Here is a 26,011-nt window from a genome sequence, read left to right as displayed (position 1 = left end):
CTTCTAATGGAATGATTAGTTGATGACTTGTACAAGCTCCTAATTATGACAGCTGCTCTTCCGAATCAAATATCATAAATTTCTGATCCAATCCAACAATACGAGTCAAATGATGCATCTCATTTCTCAAAATATTAGCACAAACTGCATGAAACGTTCCAATATGACTGAAATCCTTTGCATTAATTCTCTTTTGAAAATCGTACAATTTCACAAGGTGAACAAGTCTTGTTTTCATCTCCTGAGCAGCCTTGTTAGTAAAAGTCATGGCAAATACATTCCTTGGTTCAATTCCTTTAACAATACACAAGTAGGCAATCCTGTTGGTGATGGTCTAAAATTTGGATCCATGACCGTTATGAATTTTTTAAAAAAATTAAATAAAAATTAAAAAAAAATTCATCACATCATCACAAGATGAATATTCATCAAATAATTAATTATTAATTCCCTCTACCATCCAATAATAACAACAACTTACCTTTGTCTTACCAGATCCCGGTCCACTATAAACACATACACAATCATGTTCGCTAGCACAGACAGCCTCCAATTGTTTGCTATTTAATTCCTTTTGCATACATTCTTCAAGGAGAGAATTTGGTAACGATGAAGATGATGTTCCTCCTTTATGCTGATTGTTTCCAATCAGAGGAAGACTATTCTTGCTTGCTTCTGAAGAAGAAGAAGGAAAAAGACTATCATTCAATATGAAGTCTCTATCAATAGCTTGAGAAGAAGAAGGCTTTGAAAGATCTTTGTCAATATTCAAGTCTTCCATACTGGAGCACAATTGTGAGAGTGTGAGAGATGAGCACTGGCTATTAGTGTTGTTGGAAGGAGACTTGTTATTTGATGATGAAGAAGAAGAACCACTTGTTGATGATAACAAGGAAGAAGGAAGCACTCTATTCATCAATTGTATCGTCTTGTTCAAAGTATCATCAAAAGCCTGCTCACTGTGCTGTAATTTGCTATTGCTTTTGAAGGATGATGAAGAAGATGATATGTTGGTTGTTGCTGTTTGTTCTGATGAATCTAACCACTTGAAGAATTTGCATCGACTCTTATCAGTCATACTTTTAGAACAGGAGGTGTACTTTCTACCCTGATTTTCTCCCTTCGAGGTCGTTCCTTGCTTGGCAATTAAACCACAATGACACTTGTTGTTGTTTGAATACATTTTTTCCTTTCTTTGATTTGCTTGTACAAGTAATTGGCAAGTGTGAATTCCTTGTAAGCATTACGGAAGCAAGTTTATTTGTTAGAAAACAAAATTATGCACCTAATTGAACAGAGACATGCTATTGTTTACTTCTTTCCATCACAATAGCTCTTTGAAACTCTTTCCCTCTACCTTGGAATGCATGAGGAGCTAGAACAGAAATCTCGGATAGGATTTAAAATTCCACAACAATCAAAAATCTTAGTCTTTATCAATTTTGTGCATCAACAAACACTTTAATAAAATTACAACTTGCTAGTGATGAAACCATTTTCATCCAAAAATTTAACAGAATCTGTAACACTATCTTTCCAATTCATAAAGTCCAAATTAAAAGTATTCCTAATCTTGCTATTATTGAAGAATTGTGGTTTGCCCATCACAGAGTTCAAGTATTGTCTCAATCCTTTTGGTTGAATCAAGGCAGCTAATTTACCAACACCAATTCCAAGATATCCAGTCAAATTAATAGTTGGCAAATTCTTGTTCCATTTGTATGGTGGATTAGGGAATGCTTCTCTCATGTGATTCACCAAATCCTTCATTGAGGTTGTGACACCATTTGAAACAACGAAACGTTGCTTCTTGGATGGTGCAAAGTATGTCTTGTCGTCCATATTCTTTTCCATGGCATTGATATGAGCTTTGGAAACATCTCTAACATCAACAAATGCAAAATCAAGTGGTAAAATAACAGGGAATTCACCTCTGGCCATCAACATGATACTTTCATGAGATTGACTGATAAGTTTTGGATTAATTGGAGGTCCAATAACAACAGCAGGACACAAGGTCACTAACTCCAAAAAGTCATCACCATTCTTAGCTTGAGCATCTTGCATTAAAGTCCAAGCAGCCTTTTCAGCAACAACCTTCGAATAGAGATATGGATTATTATTCACAGAAGAATCAAGATTCCAATCAGTTTCATCATAAACCTTTCCAGGAACAGATGTTTCAACAATAGAAGCAATAGAGCTAGTCAACATAATTCTCTGTAATCTTGCTGGATCAGTACTGGATTGGCTCTTTCTCAATTTAACACACTCTTGCAACACATTCAAAGTTCCCTTCAATGCAGGATCAACTAAATCTCTCTGTGGATCCTTAACATCAACCTTAAAAGGTGAAGCAGTGTGATGAACAAATCGACATCCCTTAATTACCTTCTCAAAACTTCCCGACTTGAGCAAATCAGCCTCAAAACACACCAAATTCTTCTCCATCAATTCCCTACTCACCAATAACCCTGTTCCCTTCTCCTTTGAATTTTTCTGATCAAATTGTAATATATTTTGTATTAATTCTCTTCTTCCGCTTTCAAGGGAACGAACCGTAGCATGTACAATATATCCCTTTGCTAATAATTGATAGACGAGATGAGTGGCGATAAAGCCAGTTGCGCCAGTAACGCAAACATGAATATTATTTGATAATGATGATAATGATGATGAATTATTTGATGATGACGATGATGGTGTATTCATCCCGATAAAGTTATTGTCCGATGATGATGAAGCGAGGAGGGAAAAATTTGGTCCTTCTTGTTGGTTCATTTTTTTTCATCTCAAAATTTTAGATTTTATTAATAATTTACAGTATTTTGTAATTTAATTATTAATTCATGAATTTCAAAGATTTAGTGTTAAATTTATTGGAAGGGTTTAAATTATTATCCAAATTAATCAGTTGATGTAAAAGTGTGTTGATAACTGGCATCTGATGCGATTGATCCTGAGCTAGACATGTTGTCCGTATCAATGGTCGTCATTTGACTTGTTTCAAATTGTGAAATAAATCTCTTAAACTTATCCAAAATGAGCATACTCTTAATAATTGTTTCTAAATTATCAAAAAGTTGTAATTGGCCAAAACCTTCCAAAATTTTCTTCACTTCTGTTGTAAAAACTTGTTTTGAAATATTGATTGGTGTTGCTGAATTTTCAGAAAGAAACATTTCAATAATTTCCTTTTGTTTCTTGGCTCTTTCGTGAGTTCTTGATAATTTCTTATATTCCATTACTTGTTCCAAAAAGATGACATTTTCCTCAGCTCGTTCCTTAGTGCAAAATTCCTTAAATTGTTGTCTTAGTATTGGATCTGTCATGTATCTGTCAAAGTCAGAATGTTGTTTCATTTCATCGAGTTTATCTTGTTTGTTCTTGATGGTTTGTTTCATTTCGTTTTGATCGCTCAAATTTCTGGCAACAATCATGTATGCATCCACTCGTGTGAATTTACCCATAATTACCTTAATTCTTTTAGCAGTGACATGTACTGGAATATTCAATCCAAATCCTGATAGAATGGTAGTTTCCCAATGTGATCCAGTCGTGGCAAGATTTTCCAATTTTTGTAAAAGCAATTCCAATGATGGAATTTCCTTAAAATAGGCAAAGACAGCTTGATTGAAGGGGAGTGCTTCAAAATTTACGGAAGCTCTCTGTTTTCTCAAGATTCTACTCTCAAATGAGAGGTTGATATTGAGAAGCATGCCATTTGAGCAGTCAACAGTTACAATGAAATCGTCAATACTATTCATGACGCATCTACTCTTGGCCTCTTCGAGAGCAGTCTTCTCCAATAAATCCTGCATCACTGTATTGTCCTTTTCGAGTTGATTTTGCACATGTTCAATCTCTCCGAGCATGGTGTTAAGATCTTTGGATAATTGACCTAGTTCATCATTTCCTAGTTTTGGAGCTCTAATTGCATAATTAACAGTGTCGTGCACACGTTGTACAGTACTTGATAGTGAGATGACTCTTCTCAGAACTATCATTTCCACAAAACAGACAATGGCAATTGACATGACAACAATCATAAAAGTCATGACTGACCAAACAACTAGAAATGATGCCATTCCTATTTGAAATGTCTTTCTTGGAATATCGGATCGAATAATGAGTGACTTTTCTCCATCTAGTGTGTAGAATGCTTGATAGGAAGCCATTCTATCGGTAGGAGATCCAGCATTGAAGGAAACAGAACTTTCATCATTCATATTATCTTTCCAACATTGACGATTATTCAATTTCACTGAATTTTCTTCACTCGAGTCCAAAAACTGAACCAACGACGATTCGTTATCAATCCAATCAGTTAAATAGGATGAGGTTGTAATATTTGTTACTTTCCAATCAGTTCCACTCGAAAATGCATTCGTATCCAACGATCCAATCGATTCCTTGAATGAATAGAGGTCAGTTTCGTTTTTCAAATTCATCATGGTCATGCAAAGTTGAGTTCTTTCAGCCATATCCAAAGCATGTTCATCCAATTGATACTTGGCAAACAAGACTAAACCTCTCGAATAATCATAATTTGTACTCTGCACTGGCATTGCAGCTACCAACACAATATTCGTCACATTCGATTCATAACTCGAAAGGAAATTCCTCGATTCATCAGAAGTTGCCATCTCAAAAATTGTCTTTTTTGGAATTAAAATTCCAGATTTCCTACTCCAAACATTTTCAATATCTTGTAAAAAGAAATTTCCATACGAATTCTTTTCCAAACTTGAAAACTCATCAGGAACTTGTTCTATCATTTGCCCCTTAAAGCAATGAACTTTTGTAATTAAAGTTCCATCTTTCGAATAAAGAAAAGCCATATTCACATTCACACTATTTAAATAAACACAGTGCCAATACATTTCAGTGTAATTTCCAATATTTTCCTGAGTGAGATTTTCATAGACGGAAACTGTATCATCAAATGCTCCAAATTCGAATACTTTTGACTGTAAATAATTCAAATCGTCCAATAATGCTCGAGAAACTCGTTTACTTGCTTCTTTAGCTTGTTGATATTCCACATTTTGAAAAACCACGAAAAAGGCAGCTAGTAAAATCCCCAGACAAAGTGCCATCAATCCGAGAAACATTATAATTAATACGAAAGTAGTTTTCACTCGTAAACTAAAGTTTCTTCCAAAGCAGCAAGTTTTAATGTTATTATTCGAATGTTTTTCGGGACGATTTGAAGATGATGAAATCGTTAGAGGGCTCGGCGTTATTTGTCTTGTTTTCATATCGTTGATGAAAGCTTTCTTTTCTAATTGTTCGAAACCTGCCGAATCTTTTATATTTCTATGTTTTTGGACAAGAGATATTCGAATTAGAACAATAGATAAGGTAACAATCCATTAATTATAAACCTACTCGGTAGACAATTGCTTTCGAACAACTGTTGCATTGTTATTATTCGAAACTGAAGAAGAAACATGTTTTGGTTGTGAAGACATTTTTTTGTTGTGTGTCTTTACATCATTCACAAACTGAAGTGTCTTTGGATTACCTTTCTTTCCGTTTAGGGAACATTTGTGGTTACAAAGAAACACACTAACGGATAGACCTAATTTGGAATTTCGAATAGTTTAATATTACAAGAAATTCAAAGTAATCAAATTCCAAGAATTTCCAAATGCAACCTTAATTCAGAAAATTTATAAATAAATTAATTTCAATTTTTTAAAATTAATAATAAAAAAAAAAAGGAGAAATTAATAGAAAATACGGTGAATTGGCCAATTCATAACATAAACACTGTTTTATTGATTCAATTAAACTATCTCACTTTATTCGAAACTAGTAGATCCATAAATAGACCTTGATATCAAGAGAGATTGAAGTAATAGACTAGCCTTCATGAAATTCACAACTTTTATTGGAAAGTTAAAAGATAAAAATGGAGAAAATGGAAAGAGATATGCTTTCCAATGATGTGAATGAAGAAAAGACTGAAACCTCTCAGATAATTGTTGGGTCCAAGAGGAGAAACCAAATAAAAAGAAATGTCTCTGCTATTTGAAGAGAAAGAGTATAGAAAATTAATATTAGAAACCTTTAGTTTTGTTTATTTGTGGGTTGCGAATTTTGCGTTTGGTTGTTGGAATACATTGACCTCAATTTCAGCTTCTTCAGTCCAGCTCGATATTTTGGGATCTTCGTTCTCCAAATCAAAAGACATTAGTCTTTCTGGTAGTGGGAATAGTTTCTCTCCAGTTTCGTCCGATTTATACAACATTATTTCATCAAATCATAGTGAGAACAATCATACAAGTGCATCACCCTTGAACAGTTATACATTTCCATCATCTGGGAGTAAAGACAGCAAAGATGGAGAAGATTCGTCTACTTGGGTAGAAACAATTAGTTCAGTTTGTGATAGTGTATTCTCAGTTTCTCCAGATTTAACCAGTTATGATGAAGCACTGTTTGAAACTGATAAAGTGGTAAGGAGAGGTTCCATTCTTTCGAATGAAAACTTGGCTTTTAAACGAAACTCGAGACGAATGACAATTGACACAGTTGATACACTTGAAAATTATCAATCAAATGAAAGAGATATAAGAATTCGAAGCAAATCAGCACCTATGCAAAGAGATTTCCAAAAAAGGATGAATAAATGATTTCAACCTCAAATGACATTAAATTTTCATATTCTGAAATGAACGAATTACGATTTTCTCATTTCTAAATGTAAATTGCTATTAAAATTTTGATGTTGGTTGATTTATACGAAACCTCAACACGAAAGTCCTCTAATCACGAAAACCGAGTTTGTATTTTAATTTAGTTGACGAATATGCATTGAACCATTTCTGATATGGAGTTCTAAATACTTTTTTGATTTTTTGCAACCAAGTCGATTGACCAATGAGTTTCGTATAACTTTGCGCGGGAATGTGTTTGCTTCATGGCTATCTCTAAGGATATTTCATTCTTCATTAAACTCTGACGATTTCAAAACCTTTTTACTCACAACGAAAAAAAACAACTTTAAACCTTAAAACATTCAAAGTCGAAAATAGACGAAACTCTACGAAACTCAGCATTATGGTTTATTCGAGTAGTAAAGTCGTTCCTGCCAGTATTCGACAATCCATAGAGAATCCACTCAACCTTTCAACCAATTCCAAGAATACATATGCTCTACGTTATTCAGTCGTGACAGCTGTCAACCAAAAATCATTTTCTGGATTAAAGCAAAATGTCGAAGAAGTTTCGAATGCAGATTCTGATGGTTCCCTAGCTGAGAATGTCAAGAATGAAAAAACTGTCAGCTGTTTCAGATCTGTCAAATTCTTTATCATTTCCATGATTACAATCCTAGTTGTCCTGTCAGCTTTAATTATCTCAGCAACTTGGCTGTCAAGTTTCGGTCCAGCAATCACATCTCTCTCATCAACTATTCGAAAGAATGAATTCGAATCTGTTCGTTCCTATATCGAAAAAACAGTTCAGGAAATTGTGCTAGTTGTCAATACTGCCAAAAGTCAAATTCACGAAGATGATTTGGATCATCCTGACAAGTTGGAGTTGTCAATGTTCAAATTTTACAAATCAGAGTTTGAAACACATGATGCATTGCCCTCTGCCATTTTGATTGGTAATCAGACAGGTTCTATTTCAATAATTAATTGGGGAACTATTCCAGCATTTGTTGACATTGGCACGTCCTATCAGAAAGTATATTATTGTTTGGCAGGTTTGACAGTCGACTATTGCAAAAGATCAGTAACTCCTAATATGATCATGCCAAGTTTTGAATTATCTGGATTATATGCCACTGCCAAGTCAAATCCTGACAATTCATTATTTACTCCTTCCTATAATGTCGGTGCCGATTTAACATTTGTCACCATGATGACATCTTGGCTTAAATCAAATTCCACAACTGAAATTTCCAAATATTTGGCATTTAGCATGGAGTTAAAACGTATCTCCAAATTCTTGGAAGATCTCGTTTCGAGTATTGCAAGATCGACAGCATTTATTATAGAAACGAAAACTGATTATTTGATAGCTGTCAATAATCGAACGATTTCTTTGGCTTATTTGGCAGAAAATAAGGTGGATGTGATTAGAAGGACTGGGTTGACTGTTTTGTCTGAGGAGCATAACAAGTTGGCTAAGGAAATGTACAGAAACTATCCAAATTTGAAAGAATTGAAATGTGACACTCTTTACCAAATTTCTACCCTTAATGAATACATTACCGTATATAGATTTTGTTCAAAATATAATTTGGATTGGGTCATTGCCATGTCCACTCCACAATGGAATTACATTTCTCCAATTATCATTGCTCTATTGGCTGCTTTGGGTGGAAGTATAGTAATTATCGGAGTTAGTGTTTTGGTTGGAGTTGCCTTTTCATTCCGTATTGTAAAACCATTCAAGACTTTAATGACAATGTTTGAGAGAGTGGCCAACATGGATATAGATGCTGCTCTACAAGATCAAGAATCGAAAAGTTACTTTTCAGAGCTCAATTATGTTCAAACTCAATTTGCAGCAATGTTAAAAAAACTCAAAATGTATCGAGCTTTCATTCCAAGTTATTTGTTAGCAGAATTAGATGGACAATCAGATGAAACAGGGAAACAACAGCAGGCAGCTTCTTCTGCTCTCCATCAAAGTATAAACAGGTCCAGAATTTTAACAAGTGGCAATTTCAAATCAGGTTTGTTCAGCTCGATTGATATGATCAAATCCCAAAAATCCAACTCTTCAAAGAAAGGTCAAAATTCCATGTTTTCTCTCTATTTGGAAGGTAAACAAGTTACGTTTCTGGGGATTTTACTAGACGGTCTGGATCAGTGGTACAAGACAGAGGATTGTAAATCGGTGGTCAACTTGCTATCTCTTGTTTATGAGCAAATTAATGTTCAGAGTCGAAGCAGTGGATTTAATATTGGAGCATTTGAGAATGATATTATTATTCTTTCGTTTAATACAACAAAAGATAGTCAGAATCATGTGGAAAAGGCGCTTTCAACTGTTAAGGTTTTACAGGAGAAATTGCTAGCTGTGAGAAAGAATTTGGTTTCGAACAGTTTTTCATCTCATTCCAGTAAGAAGAGTGAAAAGGTTTCACATCAATTGGCAGAAAATTTGCAGTTCAGATTTGCAATTACTACCCAAAGAGTATATTGTGGAAATTTGGGCACTTCAGAAAGCAAGAATTTCTCAATAATTAGTTCTGCTAAAGTCAACTTGGAAAAGTTATTGGAAACTGCGCATCGTTTAGATTTACAAGTAGTCATTCCAGAGAGGATATTCGAAACTGCAAGTAAGACATATCAGACCAGATTTGTCGATATGAAAATGTTAGCTGCTGATCAATTTTATCAAAATTCCATTTTTGTAAAAACTGATTCCTTAATTGATATTCATAGTATTGAAGATAGCGTAATTACCAATGATATTGCTGGTCAGGAGGCTATTTATGAATTGGGATCGAGTAATAAGGTCTCGGAAGATGGTAAGTTTTTTTCCTGATTTTTGTTAATTAATATTGACTTTCCAAACTTTAGAATGGATGTATGAATTGCAACAAAAGAATCAATTATTGAAATGGAAAAAGTATCAAGATGCTTGCCTCGAATACTTTTCAGAACATTATGAAAATGCCTTGAAATTATTCGAAGAATTCATGGCCGAAAGCTCAAATAAGGAAACAGCTGAATCTCTCAAAGATTCTGCCAATGCTCCTCAATTAGAACCACCACTCGATCGACCAGCTCTCGTTCTCTCCAAAATTTGTAAAATGAAACTTGGTATCTCGTAAATATTTAACAAAATTATAACACATTCTAAAATGTATAATCAAAATTATCGTGTTGTTCCTCTTAAATATCATCATTTAAACTTTGAAAACATTGTAAAAATAAGGAACCATCAATACGTGTTCCTAACTCATTCCTTCTCTGCTTCATTAACCTCCTATCCACACGTTTTGTGCCAACAACACGTCCATCTCCGAGGAATAACGTGTTCGACAATTTTTTTCAAGGCTGTGGAAAGGTAACACGTCTACGGATCTATTTTTGGCGCTAAAATGAGATCAAAATCTGATCAATAATTTACAAAAAAAATACTCAAAGCACTCGCTTGATAAATATTAATCCACACAACAAGATGTTAGTTGCTAATTCTGGTATGGTTCCTCATAATGCTATCACTGGTTTCCAAAATGATGGTGCTGGTGTTGTTTATGTAGCTGTTGGTAGGTTTGATTTAATTGATCATATCGTGATATTAATCGGATCAAATATTTAATATTATAAAAAAGCCCACTCACAATGGGGTAACATTCCAGGAAAGGCCAATGCCAGTGGAACTGCTTGGTTCCCATATGGTGGACAAGAACAAGTCACTAATAATTTCTCCTATGTCGTAAATGGTACTACTTACAAGCATAGTGGTGACTCTCCAGCTCAATCAGTTGCCACTGGTTATCAAAATGATGGTGCTGGTACTTTGTGGAGCGCTATTGGTAAGTGTTTTGATCATTTGTGAAATAACAACAACTATTTCACATTTTAAAATATTTGAAAATTCATGAATATCTAGCACATACTTCTCATGGTGATATTCCAGGAAAGGCCAAGGGTAACACTTGTTGGTATCCTTATGGCGGTAAGGAAGAAACTACTCAAAACTTTTCCTATGTTTTCCACTTTTAAATTGAGCTGATCTCATCAATTTATTAAACCAATTATTTTAACCAATTAAAATGTGTTACTTTACTGTAAATCTTTACAAAATCCACAAGTTACTATGAAAATCACAGCTGTGATCATTACAACATCTTTGAATGATTTCTAGTTTCAACAAGAAAAAAAATGGCCCGAACCAAACAAACGGCAAGGAAAGTAAGCTCATCCTCCGCCTTCGAACATCAGAAGAAACGCAAAGCAGAAGAACCAAGCTCTTCGTCATCTTCATCCTATGCACCAAAACCATCATCATTTTCCTCTTCAAAAGATGATCCACAATACATCAAAGAGAGAGAAGAATTAGAAACAGTCCGAATTGATGCTCTCCACAAAATCGATGAAGAAAGGAGAAGAAATCAACAAAAGATGAAGGAAATCGAAGTTCTAGAAAAGTTTAATGGCAACAAGATGGATGACCAACAAGATGATCATCTGAATAGTGAAAAGGTGAAGGAAATCTTGCAATCAGGTGAAAATATTGTCAAATTGATGGTCGGAGGGAAAATGTTTGTTACCTCACTTTCTACCATTAATAGAAGAGAGAATATGATCAAGACCATGTTGAATTCTGATTTTAAGGTTGATCGTGATGAGAATGGCTGTATCTTGTTGAGTGAGAGTAATCCAGATTATTTTCCAATCATTTTGGAGCATATTAGAACTGGTAGGTTAAGAATGTTTAGTTGTGATGACGAGTGACATTTATTTAATTCACACAGGATCCACCACATATGTAGGTTTGTGGGAAAATATAACTGAAGATACCATTGAAAAGTTAAAAGCTTTGCTGATAGAATCTGATTACTTTGGTACAAGTAAATTAAGTGCAAGAGTTGCCGAATTGATCAAGCAACACAATTCCAATCAAAGACACCAAAGAATGGAAGAAAAGGAAGATACACCTGAAATCAAAGAATACAGAGTTTCTCAACATAACACTCTCCATTCTAATCAAAACGAAAGTGATGAAAAATGGTTGGATATGTTTTCAAAGCTTACACTCAAGGAAAAGACTGTCATGGAAGACTTTTTGAAAAAGGCTGAGGTTGATCTTGAACAGGAAAGAGAAGAACTCAGAAAAAGAGAGGCCTTTTTGAAAAAGGAACCAATTGTTTTCAATGTAAGAGGTGTGAAATTTTGCATTGGTATTGAAAAGTTACTTGTCCATCCAGAAAGTATTTTCCCTCAATTGATTCAAGCAAGTACCAACCGTGAAATATTCCTTGACAGAGATAGTGAAGTCTTTTCTGTATTGTACGAATATTTGGAGAGTGCAACCTTCACTTCAGTCCCAAGAGAAATGTCTCAGAGAAAACTGGTTTACAAAGAGGCCAAAGAATTCAAACTCCAAGGACTTTTAGACTTTTTAGATCCTCTTCGTTATCCAATCGAAGATATTGGATCTAATAATTTAAAAATCAAAAAAGAGGAAGACTTTTTGAGAAATTTATATGTTTCAGATAGAGAAAATCAGATTCTTTCAGATCCTTACATTCATTTGGTTAGTGTTTTTGGTAATGAACATTCTACCAGAGAATTACTCAAACCATGCGATCCTCCAAGTACCCTACCTTTGCTTTTTGATTTTGAAAACCCTGTTGAATGTTCTGAACTTATCAATGAATATTCAAGACTCAAATTGCCACCAATCCCAGAAATTGTTTCTGATAGAGAAGAATTCTTCACTCAATTTAACGCTCTAACTTGTGGTCTATTTAAAGATATGGATTGGAGTAATGTATTCGCAGCAGGTATGTCTTTCTTTAATATTTTTAATTATTCAATTTTCAATAATATTTAAAAATTAGGTGGTGGAATTTTGGCATGCATGCTCAAAGCTAAATTGGATAGAAAAGACTTGCTACAAGAAAACCGTTACAGTAGATTTCAAAAGGTTGATCCTTTCCAAGGTGGAGTAATGCAACAAGCAAAGAAAAAAGTGCTCTGGGATGAGGATGATGGTTCTAATTCTGATAATGATAATGGGTCTGTTGCAGATGGATATTTTTCAGCAACAAGTTCTGAGGACGATAAACCTGTTCGAGCCAAAAAAGCAAGCTCATTCAAAAAATACGAACAAGATGATTTGGATGAAGAACTTTTCAACTATTTTAGAAAATCCTATTGGAAAAACAGTGATATAGATTTATTCATTTATGGTTTGGATGAAAAGGAAGCCGAAAAGAAGATTTTTTACCTTTTTGAATTATTCAAAAAGAATATCAAAAACATTCCACATTTTGCAAAACCAGAAAATGCAAATGATAGCAACAAGTTCAACAAGCTCACTAAAAAATCCAAAAAATACTCCTCTCCAAAGTCCACCGAAGAAGGCACAAATTATGATGATATTTTGTTGATCAGAACTGAAAATGCTATTACATTCAAGTTTATCAGCTCAGTAAGGACAGTGCAAGTAATTTTGAGAATTTACAAATCTCCAGTAAGTTTACGTAATTTTTAAAATTTACAAATCTCTTGGTCAACAAAAGGCTGAAGTCTTAATTGGATTCGATGTGAATTGTTGTTGTGTTGGTTTTGATGGCTCTCAAGTTTACGCATTACCAAGAGCCATTCAAGCCATAAAGACAAGATGCAATATTGTAGACGTTGATAGACAATCTACAACTTGTGAGTACTTTAAAATTAAATTCTAATAATTTCATAAGACGAATTAAGGTTAACCAAGTATGCTCTCCGTGGCTTTAGAGTTGGAGTAGCTGGCTATGAAGAAAAAAGAGTTCAAAATGATATTTTGATAGGGGATCATTTCTACAAACATAATAGAAGATACTTTAGACAGCCTCAACCAAGAGCCAAACTTCATAATGTCACAGGTCTTGCCAAAATTCTCCTCATCAGACATGCCTATAAGCATGCCAATTTTAGAGGAGGACTGAAATCAATTGGAGCAGGAAATGATGTTGAATCTGCCGAAAAGACGGTTTCCAAGTCAAAATATCATGACTATACACAAATTCGTCTTCCTAGGTACAGTTGGAATTCTGAATTTATATCTGCTAGTCAGCTTTTTAATCACATTAAGGCAAGAACAACATACGTAGTTGAGGAGAAAAAGATGAAACTATTCTTTGAGTATTCACTTAACGATATTAATGGAATTATTCAACCAAAGGAACCAAAGAGTGACCTCCCTCCACATTTGGAATTTATAACATATGAGCCAACCCGTCAATATGTTGTTGGCTCATTCCATCCACATAATAGAAACTTTTTTAGAGATGCCTATGTTGATGAAAAAATAGAGAACAAGTCAGTAGGAAAGAAAAAGTTTACCAAGTATCAATGGATACTTGGGATAGGCTCTGGTAGAAATGTACTTGGTGAAGAAGAAGCAAAACTAGTGGAACAAGCATACAGGTTATTCAAAGCTCAAAAGTCAAGCTCAAAAAAGGCTACAAATTCTCTATACGAACTCTCTAATGGCAACACAATTAACTTTCAAACAATGAGCTTAGAATCAAAAATGAACAAATCTTGGTATCGGTCTAGAAAATTAGTATTGAGAACTCGTGAATCTCACATTTATGTCAAGAGATCCAAAGACGAGCTCACAAACATTCATGAAGTATTGGATGACGAAGAGGAAGAAACAGAAACATGGAAAACTAAAAAGAGTGAAAAGAAGAAAGAAAGTTCAGATGACGACTCTTCTGATGGGTGTCCATCACCAAAGAAGATAGAGAAACCACTCAAATCACCTGTTTCAAAGAAAGCAAAGAAGTATGACTCTGAAGAATCCGATGATGATATGAAATATGAAACTAAAAAGAAGATAGAAAGTTCGGAATCTGAGGAAGAGAAACCAAAGAAAAAGCTACCAACACCAAAAGAAACAAGTTACTCTACCAAGAAGAAGAAATAAACTCCAATCTTTCAACTTTGACGAATGCAAACAGTGAAAAAGTAAAATTGTTCGAATTTTCACTAGAATTTTCCAAAATCAAAAAAAATGCAAGAAAACAATTCATCCTCTCGGAATAACAATTCATCATCATCTTCGAAGGGTAGTAGTGGAGGAGGAGGCGGATTGATTGTCAATGTAATGGATTTTGATATTGATGAGGAACAGGAAAAGGAAGAACGAGAATTGGAAAGTTATCGACAAGATGCCAATCAAAGGCTTGCCGAATTGAAAAGGAATTTTAAATCATCATCATCACCATCATCGTCATCTGCTACTTTGAGGCTTCCGAATAGTGCTCCAGGCTTGGGATCATCCAATAATAATAATAATTTAATTAATTTCAATCAACAACAACAAACGAGACAATCATCGTCTGTAGCAAGCAGTAGCAACACACCAACAACAAATTACACGAGTAGAATTATCAATAGAACACCTGGTACTGTGGTTTCTCCACCAAATAGCATTCCGAGTAATAGTAACGTGCCATTCGTGCCACAAAAGTTTATTCCTCCACAAAGGATTTCACAAACATCTCAAAATTCTCAAAATTCTCAAAAGAGTAATTCTTCTCCGAGTGTTGGTAGTGGATCTTCATCTTTTGTTACTCCTGTCAAGTCGTCTATGACATCTTTGAATCAAAGTACTCCTCCAATATTTATTCCTCCATTTAATAGTAGTACACCATCGACGCCTTCTTCTGTTGGAAGTAGTAATAGTGCTTCTGCTTCTCCATTGATTGAAAGCATTAGTCCACAAGTTGCTGTAACATCAAATCCTGTACCACCTAATTCGTATGTGCCTTTTCCCACCACTGCCACAACCATTGTTGCAAATGAAGTGCAAAAGAAGAATCCCATTGTAAAACACATTCGGGACAAGGTTTTCAAATTACACTTTACAAAAGATTGGACCTTAACTGATTATATTCTAGGAAGACAAACCACTGCATTCTATCTCAGTCTTAAATTTCACATGACCAAACCGAAATATATTTTAGAGAGAATTAAGAATTTTCACAAGACTGAAATTTGTAAAAGAGGCACGTTTACTAATCGAATCATTCTAGTGAATGTGGATGTACATGTGGATGCCTGTGGAGATTCATCAATTTATCTATCTAATCATCAGGACTCTCAGGGTGAGAATGGTGGAACCTTTAAGGCACCAACCTATGTTTCAGAGACTGCACTCGATGAGGCACTCATAGAAGTAACGAGAATTTCCATGTGGGCCGATTGGACTGTGATTTGTGGATTTTCAGATGAGGAATGTGCACTGTATTTGGAAACCATTAGAGCATGCGAGACTAAGGGTTCATCATTGATTCAAGGACCTAATCAATCATTGGCCTCACTTCAATCATCAACCAATTCATTGGTTACATCAACAGGAGGACAAGGTAAACGAAAGGGAAATAGGAGATGGAGTAGGGAAAGTAGCTCCAATAGCAACTCCAAACCAGTTGAGGTAGAAAAACTTTCGCACACTGAGGAAGTGCATCAACTCTTTGCTGCCACTCTGAAAAACACACTCAACAAGAGAGATCACATTACATTGCTCAATCACTTTGGATCACTGAAAGAGGTCATTCAGACAACATCTGATGAACTGAATGACTTGCCAGGTTTTGGTAAGAAGAAGGTGAAGAAACTCATCAATCTATTCCAGACTCCATTTATTCCTGGAAAGGAATTTCCAGAGCCATCATCCAAAAAACCAACCAAAAAGCAGAGTAATATTAAGCTTGTGAAAAAATCAATTCTTCCCCAGGAGAATGAAATAGATGATGAAGATGATATTTTCATAGTTGATAAGGAGACAGGAAAGGAAGAAAAAGTGAATTGTAAGCTGAAAGTTAAAAAGAAGCAAAGTGAAATTGGCTCCTTTTTTAGTCAGAAACCAAAAACTGAAGAGGAAGATTCGGACTAGTTCAACGTGTACTTTATTCATTGTAATAATATGCTAATGCTTCTAACATTATTCAAGTTGTCTGGTTCCCTCGGAACCTATGTGATTGCAGCTGATTTCAAGATATTCGATACATTCTTTTCTACCACTATCAAGAATAGTTAATTGTTTTAACTTGTAGGTCATTGTGAATATCATGTTACTCATTAAAATAAATTGTACTCAGCTAACTTGGAAAATTATATTGTTGAAATATTAGAAAGTTTGTATTAGTTACTATTACCGCATGGTTTTATTGAAGATTGTATTGAAATAATTTACAAATTTGTGGATTTGGGTTCGAAGAAAACCTATACAATTAATGGTAAAGGTTGGAAGATTAATTACAATTTGGGATTCAGTTGGTAAACTGAGAGATTCAGTGGACTGGAATTGCTTGTGGAGTTTTTTTGGACTTTCGTCTCCAGATAATGTTGTGAATTCTTCACTGTCCATTACACTTCTTATCAGTAATAAGAGTGATTGTGGATTGTGAGCTTTAGGTAAGACCCGTTGAGGTCGACTCACATGTTGTCGAGTCTCATGAGAATAGTTTCGAACTGTATTTGATTTCAACAAGTAACTATCACTTGTTGCTTCTCTTCTCCCATGTTTGGATGAGAAATATCTTGGTGTGCTATTATTCATTGTTGTTGATGAGTTTGTCATTGTCGATAACGAAGCTTCAGATGACATGGACGATGAACAACCACATTCAAAATTCACCATCTTTCTTCTCTGATTAATTTGACGTTGTCTCGCTATAGTATGATTAAAGAATTTAGAGCAGTTGCTATTATTCAAGCCACCACCACCACTCCATGACAAACTCCTGTGTAGTGTTGTTGTTACTGATGATGGATTCATCATGCTCAAAGGTGCTTCAAGAGAGCTTTGGAAAAGAGAGCAGAAATGAGATTTTTTCTCTTTTGCTTTGTAAAAGCGTGCGTTTGCTTGTTTTTTTTGATATTTTCGTTTTAAAAACTTAAAGAGACGTAATCTCCAGTCAATCTCAATTGGTTCATATGAGTATGTCTTTAGTGAAGGCCTAATTTGGAAGACCGCTAAACATGGAGCTTACTAGAAATGGATAAATTTGATTTTGAGGAAAGTGGCATTGGCTAAATAAAGAGCTATTGAAACAACTAGCAATACAAAATCCTTAATCGTTGACTCTCCGAATGCCTGAATATATAAGTTGTAGACACAGAACAAGGTTGAGGTGCGTTGTAAAGATCTTAATTAAGGGTGATGTAAAACCATTATTAATGTCAAGATCTAAATTAAGGGAGACACAGAACTAAGGAGATTGGCTCCATCTCAATTTGAGAGTGTTTTCATCTCAAAACGAAGACATGGATTGTTAAGGAAATTGTCTGACATTCATTTGGGCAAATAATAATACGGCTAATTGAGGTGTGAGTGCGTTCCAAGTCACTCGACCACATTTGTTGCTTTATTCGAACCCTTGTCAAGTAGAAGAAGCTTTGCATATTATACCTAACCTTGTTTGTTATTAGTACAAGCAATAGTTACTCACGATACATCCTATATTCGATTGACTATAGTAAATTCACATTTAATAAAACAATTTAAACTTGGTATTGAGGAGAAGTGAGGAAATATCGTTAAGGGAGGAATTGGTTTTCATGTCGTCAAAGTTTTGTGCAAAGGATGATCTATGAATGGAGGGAGAGGAGCTGGATGATTTGAAGAGAAATGATTCGTCCACAATGCCCTCTAGAGTGAACGAATCAGCATTACTCCCTATACTACTGTCATCATTAGTGCTGCTAACCAATCGTAATGTGTGAAAATTCTTTGGCAAAATCTTGTCATACTTTTTGAGCATTGGAATGATTTGAGTATCATTGGATTGATTTGTGGATCTCATGAGTTGGATTTGGGAGAGGAGAAAATGGACTTGCTCAATAACCATCTTTTCGAATTCGTTACAGGCAAGTGAGAGCTCAATCTCTTTTTGATTATCTGTTGATTTACTTTGGTGTTTGACTGAGGAGGATGCAAGCTCTCTAATATATTCATACATATTAAAATACAATCTCTGGGCTTGTTGTACAATATAGTCTAACAAGAGACCAACAGGTATGGTAATATCGACAACATCCTGTTCAATTCCAGTAGTGTTGGAGGAGGTTGAATCATCACTCATCTTGACATCCTCACTATTATTCACATCACCAGAAATGGTCTGTCTCATATCAAGCTTGAGATGAAACAGTAAGTATTGCATAATATTGTCCCGAATGAATTCAATCAGGTGTGATTGTGGAGACATTCTATTCTTCTTTACACCACCAGTAGCAGATGAAGCACTCGTAACCATATCTTCTTCCGATTCAAACAATGGAAATGCATTATGTTGTTGATGCTGCAAGGAAAATTGCATCAGACCACTATTCACATTGCCAAACATGTTGAATGATTGTGGAAAGAACATACTCGAATCATGATCCTCTCCATTATTATTATTACTCTCTTCCATCATATTGTCATGGAAATTGATGGTTGGAAGAATCATTGCCTCTCTCATCAAATCAATAGAATTATTGATGTTATTAGTAGAATGATCGTACTCAATCTCATCATTCTCGTACTCTTCATCGCATCGTTTTCTCTTCTTCTTGGATGATTCGGGTGAAAAGTTATTATTGTTGGATTGATAGAGTGGAGTTGATTTGAGTGAATTATCAGACAATGATCTCGAAATAGGGGCTATAGGATAGGTGGAGGAGAGGTGGTGTTGCAGTGAATTCATTGCTGATGAAGTACTAACAGAGGAAGAAGGATGATTGGAGGAAAGGAAAAAGTTTGATGATGAAGCTGGTTTGGAGGAGAACCACATATTGTTATTATTATTCATCATGATGGTAGAGGAGGATAAATAGTTATCAGAAAATTGTCTACTAGTCGATAATTGTTCATCTTGATGAGAGGAAGAAGTATACTTGAAGTTAGAGAGGAAGTTTGCGGAGGAGAAGAAAGAATCAATTCCATCACTTCCTTGTTGTGCCATATTGTTGTTGTTAAATGGAAACTTGTCTATTGAGAAGATAATCCTTTGAGAGATTCAAACGTTATCAAACAAACGCAACTCGCAGCGGCAGGGTGTTTTTGTTATTTTTTTTCTAGTTGATCCTCTTCAATCTTTTTTATTTTGCCTACACTGTGCGACTATTGTGTACTTGAATGAGCTAATTGAAAATCAACTATGGCTATGATTGAGTACAACAATGTATGTAGATAGTGTTGCTCTAGCGCATTGCCAGTTACTCTGGTAATGTTTATTCTTGAAGTTGAATTATTTATACATTACTTGCATCTTATCCTTTGCATTTGGTTTATCATGAAGATGATGCAATATCCATTATCAAGAACAATGTTAAGGATAATACTTGAGGTAAAACAGTACATGACTTTGTTTGGCAACCTGTTTCACGCTATACCCCCAACTCTGCAAAAACCTCAAGACACATCATTTTCTGAAGAGATAAGCAAAGACTTTAAATAGACCCCAAAGATCCTTTGAGCACAATATTGACATTCTCAGAGAAGCACATTTTAGATTGAGATAACAATGACCGATATCAAGAATAATGTTTGAAATTACATGTTTCGATTGAATGGAAAATATTCAGCAACATTGTTTGACTAAACCTTATTATAATAAAGCAGTAGAATTGAAAAGAACAATTCATGTCCAAATTGTTACCACCTTCCATCGTTCACTATTAAGCAAGACATTTTATATTTCATAGAATCAATCTTTAAATATTCCAAACGTGATGAATTTCCAATTCAATCTTTCAACCCAAAAAAAGATAAATCTCCGAACCTGCACTTAGTAAAATCTACAACTAACAGAAAAAAATGGGCAATTCAAATAATAAGAATAATCCTTTCAGTGGAAAGGCATCCTCATCATATAACTGGTACGAATCGGAACAAGTGAGTGGCTGCTTTCTTTCTCATTCCTATGAATATTCAATATCGAGTGGTTTTTTAATGAATGGAAAGGGAAATAACAAACGTGAATCACCCTCATCATCACCCTCTTCGGAAGAGAATAAACTCCCTACAAAATACAAACTCTGCATTGAAGGAAAGTTTCCAGTGTGGTCATTCTATGTCAATGAAGAAAGAACCATGATGTTTGAATGTTTGGAAAATGATAAGAAGGAAGTCAATCATCCTGATGATCATGTTTTTGATTTAAACAAGGAAGGAAGAGCTGACTTGTTGGCAGAATTTCACCTTCTCGCAAAGATTGTCCAATTAGTCACTGATAATCAATTTGGATTAATGTTTTCGAATGCTCATCATTTTTCTATTGTCCTCATCAAGCAGCAACCATCAAGTACTTCATTCGGTGGTGAGGAAATAGCCTCATTCAATAGACAAGATGATCGACAATTGGGAGCCAGTAGTTTCCATGGCTCGTATGGAGAGAAAACCATGCATGAATCAGAGGTATTCTGTAGTGATTTAGATAGAGTCTATTTGAATTTTGTAATGAGAAAGGTTGAGGAAATTATCAAAGATCAACAACATTCTAAGGCGCCAAAAACAAATTGAAAAAAAATGGCAAACAAGAAGCAGCAATCAAGTGATAAACAACCAAGAAAGAAGAGAAAGGCTGATAATGGTGAGTTGATCAATTTGAATGTGCTGGCTAATGGTAGTAAAGAGGAGGAGAAAGGCTATTTGGATATGCCAAAATTGATTAGAAATTCAAAAGTTTGGAATTTTGAAAGCCTTGTTTCGAATTCAAAAGGATTGTTCAAGGAGAGTGAAAATGAAAGAGTGGGTGATTATTCATCCTTATTCAAGTCTGTGGATAGTTTGATTGTAGAGAATCCAATTTCAAGTGAAGGCTTGTTAAGTCTTTTGAATGATTTTCCGATGAAAATTAAAAATCAATTTCATAGTATTGTTGATGGTATGTTTCGAATAATTATTCATGTATTGTGATCATGTAATTTTAATGATAGCTTTCCCGATGTTGGATAGTAGAATTTTCAACAGTATTGTTTTAGCCTTTGATTCATTGAGTAGTGACACTTTATGTCAAATAGTGAGGGTTGTAGAATATGGATGTCATTCAATTAGTGAGGCTATTTCATTGAATGAGGGTGAGGCATCATCACGTAACCCTGATGGAGCTTTATTGATGAGAATATTCAATAGACATTTCTTAATTCTAGTTGCTTCACTCTTCAAGCTGTCACAAAACAGAAAATTGAAGGGAGGTAGCTTGGAAAAGATACTCGGTTCTATTGATTCTTATACTTCACTTCTTTATGAGAATGCAAAAAGAAAGCAAATGAGAATGGAAATCTTGATTGAATTGGTGCACTATTCCCTACCAAAGCTCCTATTGGCATTTTCAAATGGAGGAAAAAAGTCTAGTACAAGCTTGTGGAGTGCGTTCCAAGTGTTGCTTCTATTACCGTTCAAGATTATCAATGATGAAGAGGATTTAAGAAAATATCACCTGAGATTTTGCGCATTTATTTCCAAGTTGTGCATAGAAGGAATAATTGAGCCACAAAATATGTGCTCAATACTTGTTGATATACATAATCATAACGAAGAATTCTCCTTCGTCTTTTTGGATTATTTCATTCAACTTGTACAGAATATGGTAGAGTTGACCAATAAGAAGAGCAAAGATGTATCAAAGGCTGTAGAGCTGTTGTCAATCCTTTCAAAGAAAATTCCAAAAGTATTCGTAATGTACATTTCTGATCTGGATTTCATTTCCAATTCCTCAAATGGTTCAATTAGAAAATACTTTTTGGAAGTAATTTCCAACTTGATAGAGGCAAACATACTCAATAAGGATTTCTTGAATATTGTACTTCAAAGAACAAACGATAAGGACGCCTTTGTTAGAACAAGAGCATTCCAGAAAATTGCAGATATTTCGGGTCAGGTTGATTGGAATAATTATGCTGTTGAGTTTAACAAATTCTTGGTAAGTTACATTTCAAATATGATTATTAAGGTAATTAGAATAATTGCCTTGACCACATCTCTGACAAGTCAAAGACAACAAGAGTACAGAGTATTAATGCTTCATTTGGTCTAATACAAAGAAATCCCTACACCAGAGCTTTTGATTTATTATTGTGTAGAGACAACTTTGAAAAAAGCGTCGAATTGTTGGATTTATATCAATTATACAAGAATAATGTGATTGAGAAATTAGGTCAATCCTTATATGATAACACCATGTTATTTTTGGAACAACAACCAAAGAATATGGTACCATTCATTGATGAAACATTCGAAAGCCTTAGTAGAAGATTACAACAAAGTTCGCATGTTAAAGTGAGATTTTCATCCACAAAAAGTGAGTGTATTCTGTTCCAACATGAATCAAATGACTTGGATGATGACATTTCTTGTAAGAGAATGCACGTAGAATTTCTCGAAAAAGTCTACTACAAATTCATTCCCAAATTGCTCAACACTTTGAGAGCTTTATCACTTGAAGGCCCTCTATTTTGCAAAGAATCCATACTATCAGTGTTCAACTTGTTTGACAAACTGACCATTCAAGGTTTGAAGATTGACTGGTCAGAACTTGTATCCTGTATTGGAAAGGATACACACTCATCTGTTAAGCAGAGAATATGCAATCTGTTTGTTTCCTATTTTGTAGATCCTCAATCCAAGTTCAAGTTCGGTTTATTGTTGCAATCAATCACGTAAGTTATAGTGCTTTTTCATCAATGTAACCTGTAAAAGAAATACTGAATTAATCGATCCATGGCTGATTTTATTCAGTGGAATCAAGACTTACTTCCCTAACTTGAGTTTGAGATCTCTGGTTGAGTATTGTAGGGAGAAGCTAGATTTAACAACAGCAATATTCACCATGTTGTTGTTGCTCAAGTTAGACTCTAGTTTTTTGGTATTCATTCCTTTTGAAAACATTCTTCAAAACCTTAAAGATTTGATTTCCAACATTGAAGGTAATCGAAAGCTAATCTCATTGAAAATAAGAATTATAGAGGAGGTATATAGAATAAGCAATAATCAACCCTTCAAAAAGTCTGTGGACAACTTTTTGGAAGAAAACATTGCGTTCCTACTACTAGAATTTGGTCGTGAGACCCTTTCCTTGGTATACTCTACAGAGAGTAATAGAAGATTGGCCTACTATGGAATTGGAAAAGTGGAGAGCTCAGTTTGGAAGGATTTTACTGAAAAACAAGAAACTGATCTCGAAAAGATGAGTGCATTCTTTGATTTAGTTGGAGAGATTTGTTATAGGGATAGTTTGGAAATTAGGTCTATTGCTACTAGGAAATTCAACGAGAATAGTGACAAGCTGATATCAGAGGAGGATGATTTTGAAGGTGAGGAGGAAAACTGCATGAAGGAAAATCAAAGAGAACAAGCCAAAGGACTTGTTTTAGAAAGGGCTGTTACTGAAAGCTTAACCAAGGGATTTCTTTCTAGATATGTCAATCTACTAAGGAACTGTATGCAATCAAGAAAGGCACCAAAATCATTGAAAAGTCATGCTGTAGCTGCAATTGGTAAGATTATGATCGTTTCCAAAACACTGGCTTCAGAATTTTATCCACTCGTAATCAGTTGTCTTAAAGTCTTTACCAGTGATGGTGCTCCACTCATTATGAGTTGTTTGATTGTATTGGCTGATTCATTCGCAACCCTGGCAACCGAATCTGAAGAGAATAGTGGTCTTCTTTTGAAATACATTAGACACGAGAATGAAGAAATATCAACTCTCTCACGTAAATTGGCACAAGACCTATTCGACAGAAAACGATGCAAAGCCAGCATCCAACCTGGTAATTCTCTCGAAGCAGCAAACCAAGACAAAAAAAATGGAACAATCAAACATAACTGATGAAATGATTACCGATGATGAAGTCTTGCCACAAATACGATCGGAAGCAAATACAATCGTCCTGAGTTATTTGTATAATAATTTTCGAGAACATGGCGATTTGATTGCAAAATTTGTGCAAGCCATTGGTGACCAATATAATCGTGATGATGTAATAGTAAAGATTCAGGAGATTTTTACAAACCTATCACAATTAAAAGACTCTGTGATGAGTACATCTTTCATCGATCAAGTGAATGCTTTAATAACTAAATTACAGGAAATAATTTCTGGACTTTCGGAAGAAGGATTTAAATCAGTAGCCCAATTATCAAGTTTCGGAAAGGAGAGGTTTGAGAAGAAACTTGCATCATGGAAGAGGAAAATTAACAAAGCAGAACCAAATGAAAGGAAGGATGCTTTATCTGGCTTGTTGATTAATGTGGAAAAATTGATATTCTGCATTCCTGATAAATTACTAAATCTCGTAAATAATTCCAAGCATGAAGAAGTTAATGGTGTACAACATAAAATAGATACTGATTTACCAGAATTGGGAGCAGGTGCCTCCTCTCCATCACAACTGCCTTCAGAGATTCATCCACTCGAAAATCATCAAGAGAGTTTCATTTCACATAGTGATTCCATTCTACAATCTATTCACAATCAAGAGGACACCCAAAGCACTACCTCATCAACTCAATCAAAGAACGGTAAAAAACGATTAAGGCAAACAAAACTCTTTGATTTAACTCCAAACAAGGACAAACAAAGAATTTCTACTGGACTAAGTGATGATAATGCTAAAATGAAGCAAGAATTTGAACCTGATTGCACTTTGCAAGGACTGAACAAATATAGAAAAACTTCAGAATATTATACAGAAAATAAGTATACAAATTTCATTACTGATAGAGTAAATGGTATTACAACATGTGTAGAAACAAGTGAAGAAGAGAGGAGGAAGAGGAAGGAGGCTCGTTATTTGTCAAGTTAGAAAAGACAGAAAAGAGAAAATCTAGTCGAAGAAAAAGTAGGAATAGTACTGTTCTCTCTGACTCTGCAGCTAGGTCAATATTGTCTTCCCCTACCAAAAAGTCTAGCTCAAGATTTTGGTCTGAACAAGAGATGGACAAGTTAGAGGAAGGATACAGACGATTCAGTGATAATTGGACTAAGATATTGAAAGTTTATTCTACAACCTTTCACACATGTAGAACGCCTGCAGCTTTGAAGGATAAGTTTTTGAGAACTCTTGCTCCAAAATTCAAGAGAGAAGAGGAAGAGTCCTATGAGGATTCTGAGGATTCAGAGGATTCTGCTGATTCTGCTGATTCTAATGATTCTGATGATTCTGATGATTAATCTGATTATTTTGCCACGAGTGGATTGAGATCTCTAAGGAATTTACATTTTAGATTATTGTTGTAAATTACAAACTAGAAGGGTTCACCCAAGGCAATTTTGAAATCTAAATTGTACAAATACAACCTTTAAATCATTTAATTTGTT

At 34.8% G+C, this 26,011-nt stretch overlaps 9 protein-coding genes across 9 annotated transcripts; 5 read left to right on the top strand and 4 right to left on the bottom strand.

Annotated features, from left to right (window-relative positions):
• Window positions 1–43: 43 nt before the first annotated feature.
• NAEGRDRAFT_75682 (uncharacterized protein) lies at window positions 44–1,183 on the bottom strand (the record flags this gene model as incomplete). The annotated part of the gene is made up of 2 exons (XM_002669362.1): window positions 44–334; window positions 482–1,183. 2 exons carry the CDS (start codon window positions 1,181–1,183, stop codon window positions 44–46), a joined length of 993 nt encoding a protein of 330 aa, XP_002669408.1.
• A 287-nt stretch (window positions 1,184–1,470) lies between these two features.
• Window positions 1,471–2,781, bottom strand: NAEGRDRAFT_75681 (cinnamyl-alcohol dehydrogenase; the record flags this gene model as incomplete). Its single annotated transcript, XM_002669361.1, has 1 exon — window positions 1,471–2,781. One exon carries the CDS (start codon window positions 2,779–2,781, stop codon window positions 1,471–1,473), a length of 1,311 nt encoding a protein of 436 aa, XP_002669407.1.
• A 125-nt stretch (window positions 2,782–2,906) lies between these two features.
• NAEGRDRAFT_54250 (uncharacterized protein) lies at window positions 2,907–5,261 on the bottom strand (the record flags this gene model as incomplete). Its single annotated transcript, XM_002669360.1, has 1 exon — window positions 2,907–5,261. The coding sequence occupies one exon, from the start codon at window positions 5,259–5,261 to the stop codon at window positions 2,907–2,909; it is 2,355 nt and encodes a 784-aa protein (XP_002669406.1).
• Window positions 5,262–6,023: 762 nt separating this feature from the next.
• Window positions 6,024–6,641, top strand: NAEGRDRAFT_75679 (uncharacterized protein; the record flags this gene model as incomplete). Its single annotated transcript, XM_002669389.1, has 1 exon — window positions 6,024–6,641. The coding sequence occupies one exon, from the start codon at window positions 6,024–6,026 to the stop codon at window positions 6,639–6,641; it is 618 nt and encodes a 205-aa protein (XP_002669435.1).
• A 363-nt stretch (window positions 6,642–7,004) lies between these two features.
• On the top strand, window positions 7,005–10,703 carry NAEGRDRAFT_82167 (uncharacterized protein; the record flags this gene model as incomplete). The annotated part of the gene is made up of 5 exons (XM_002669388.1): window positions 7,005–9,499; window positions 9,552–9,763; window positions 10,156–10,243; window positions 10,310–10,513; window positions 10,591–10,703. Exons 1-5 carry the CDS (start codon window positions 7,069–7,071, stop codon window positions 10,701–10,703), a joined length of 3,048 nt encoding a protein of 1,015 aa, XP_002669434.1. The 5' UTR covers window positions 7,005–7,068.
• Window positions 10,704–10,862: 159 nt separating this feature from the next.
• Window positions 10,863–14,642, top strand: NAEGRDRAFT_82166 (ankyrin repeat domain-containing protein; the record flags this gene model as incomplete). The annotated part of the gene is made up of 5 exons (XM_002669387.1): window positions 10,863–11,400; window positions 11,456–12,487; window positions 12,545–13,179; window positions 13,229–13,367; window positions 13,406–14,642. The coding sequence occupies 5 exons, from the start codon at window positions 10,863–10,865 to the stop codon at window positions 14,620–14,622; spliced, it is 3,561 nt and encodes a 1,186-aa protein (XP_002669433.1). The 3' UTR covers window positions 14,623–14,642.
• A 160-nt stretch (window positions 14,643–14,802) lies between these two features.
• On the top strand, window positions 14,803–16,596 carry NAEGRDRAFT_54247 (uncharacterized protein; the record flags this gene model as incomplete). Its single annotated transcript, XM_002669386.1, has 1 exon — window positions 14,803–16,596. The coding sequence occupies one exon, from the start codon at window positions 14,803–14,805 to the stop codon at window positions 16,594–16,596; it is 1,794 nt and encodes a 597-aa protein (XP_002669432.1).
• A 1,597-nt stretch (window positions 16,597–18,193) lies between these two features.
• NAEGRDRAFT_75675 (uncharacterized protein) lies at window positions 18,194–19,651 on the bottom strand (the record flags this gene model as incomplete). Its single annotated transcript, XM_002669359.1, has 1 exon — window positions 18,194–19,651. The coding sequence occupies one exon, from the start codon at window positions 19,649–19,651 to the stop codon at window positions 18,194–18,196; it is 1,458 nt and encodes a 485-aa protein (XP_002669405.1).
• An 854-nt stretch (window positions 19,652–20,505) lies between these two features.
• NAEGRDRAFT_82165 (uncharacterized protein) lies at window positions 20,506–26,003 on the top strand (the record flags this gene model as incomplete). The annotated part of the gene is made up of 7 exons (XM_002669385.1): window positions 20,506–21,156; window positions 21,229–21,574; window positions 21,627–22,612; window positions 22,651–23,348; window positions 23,389–24,404; window positions 24,721–25,446; window positions 25,497–26,003. 7 exons carry the CDS (start codon window positions 20,506–20,508, stop codon window positions 25,862–25,864), a joined length of 4,791 nt encoding a protein of 1,596 aa, XP_002669431.1. The 3' UTR covers window positions 25,865–26,003.
• Window positions 26,004–26,011: the final 8 nt, after the last annotated feature.

This window comes from Naegleria gruberi (assembly GCF_000004985.1).
Source record: "Naegleria gruberi genomic scaffold NAEGRscaffold_83, whole genome shotgun sequence".
Taxonomy (NCBI): domain Eukaryota; phylum Heterolobosea; class Eutetramitea; order Acrasida; family Naegleriidae; genus Naegleria; species Naegleria gruberi.
The sequence above is the reverse complement of the archived record's forward strand: the minus strand, read 5'-3'. Positions and strand labels throughout refer to the sequence as shown.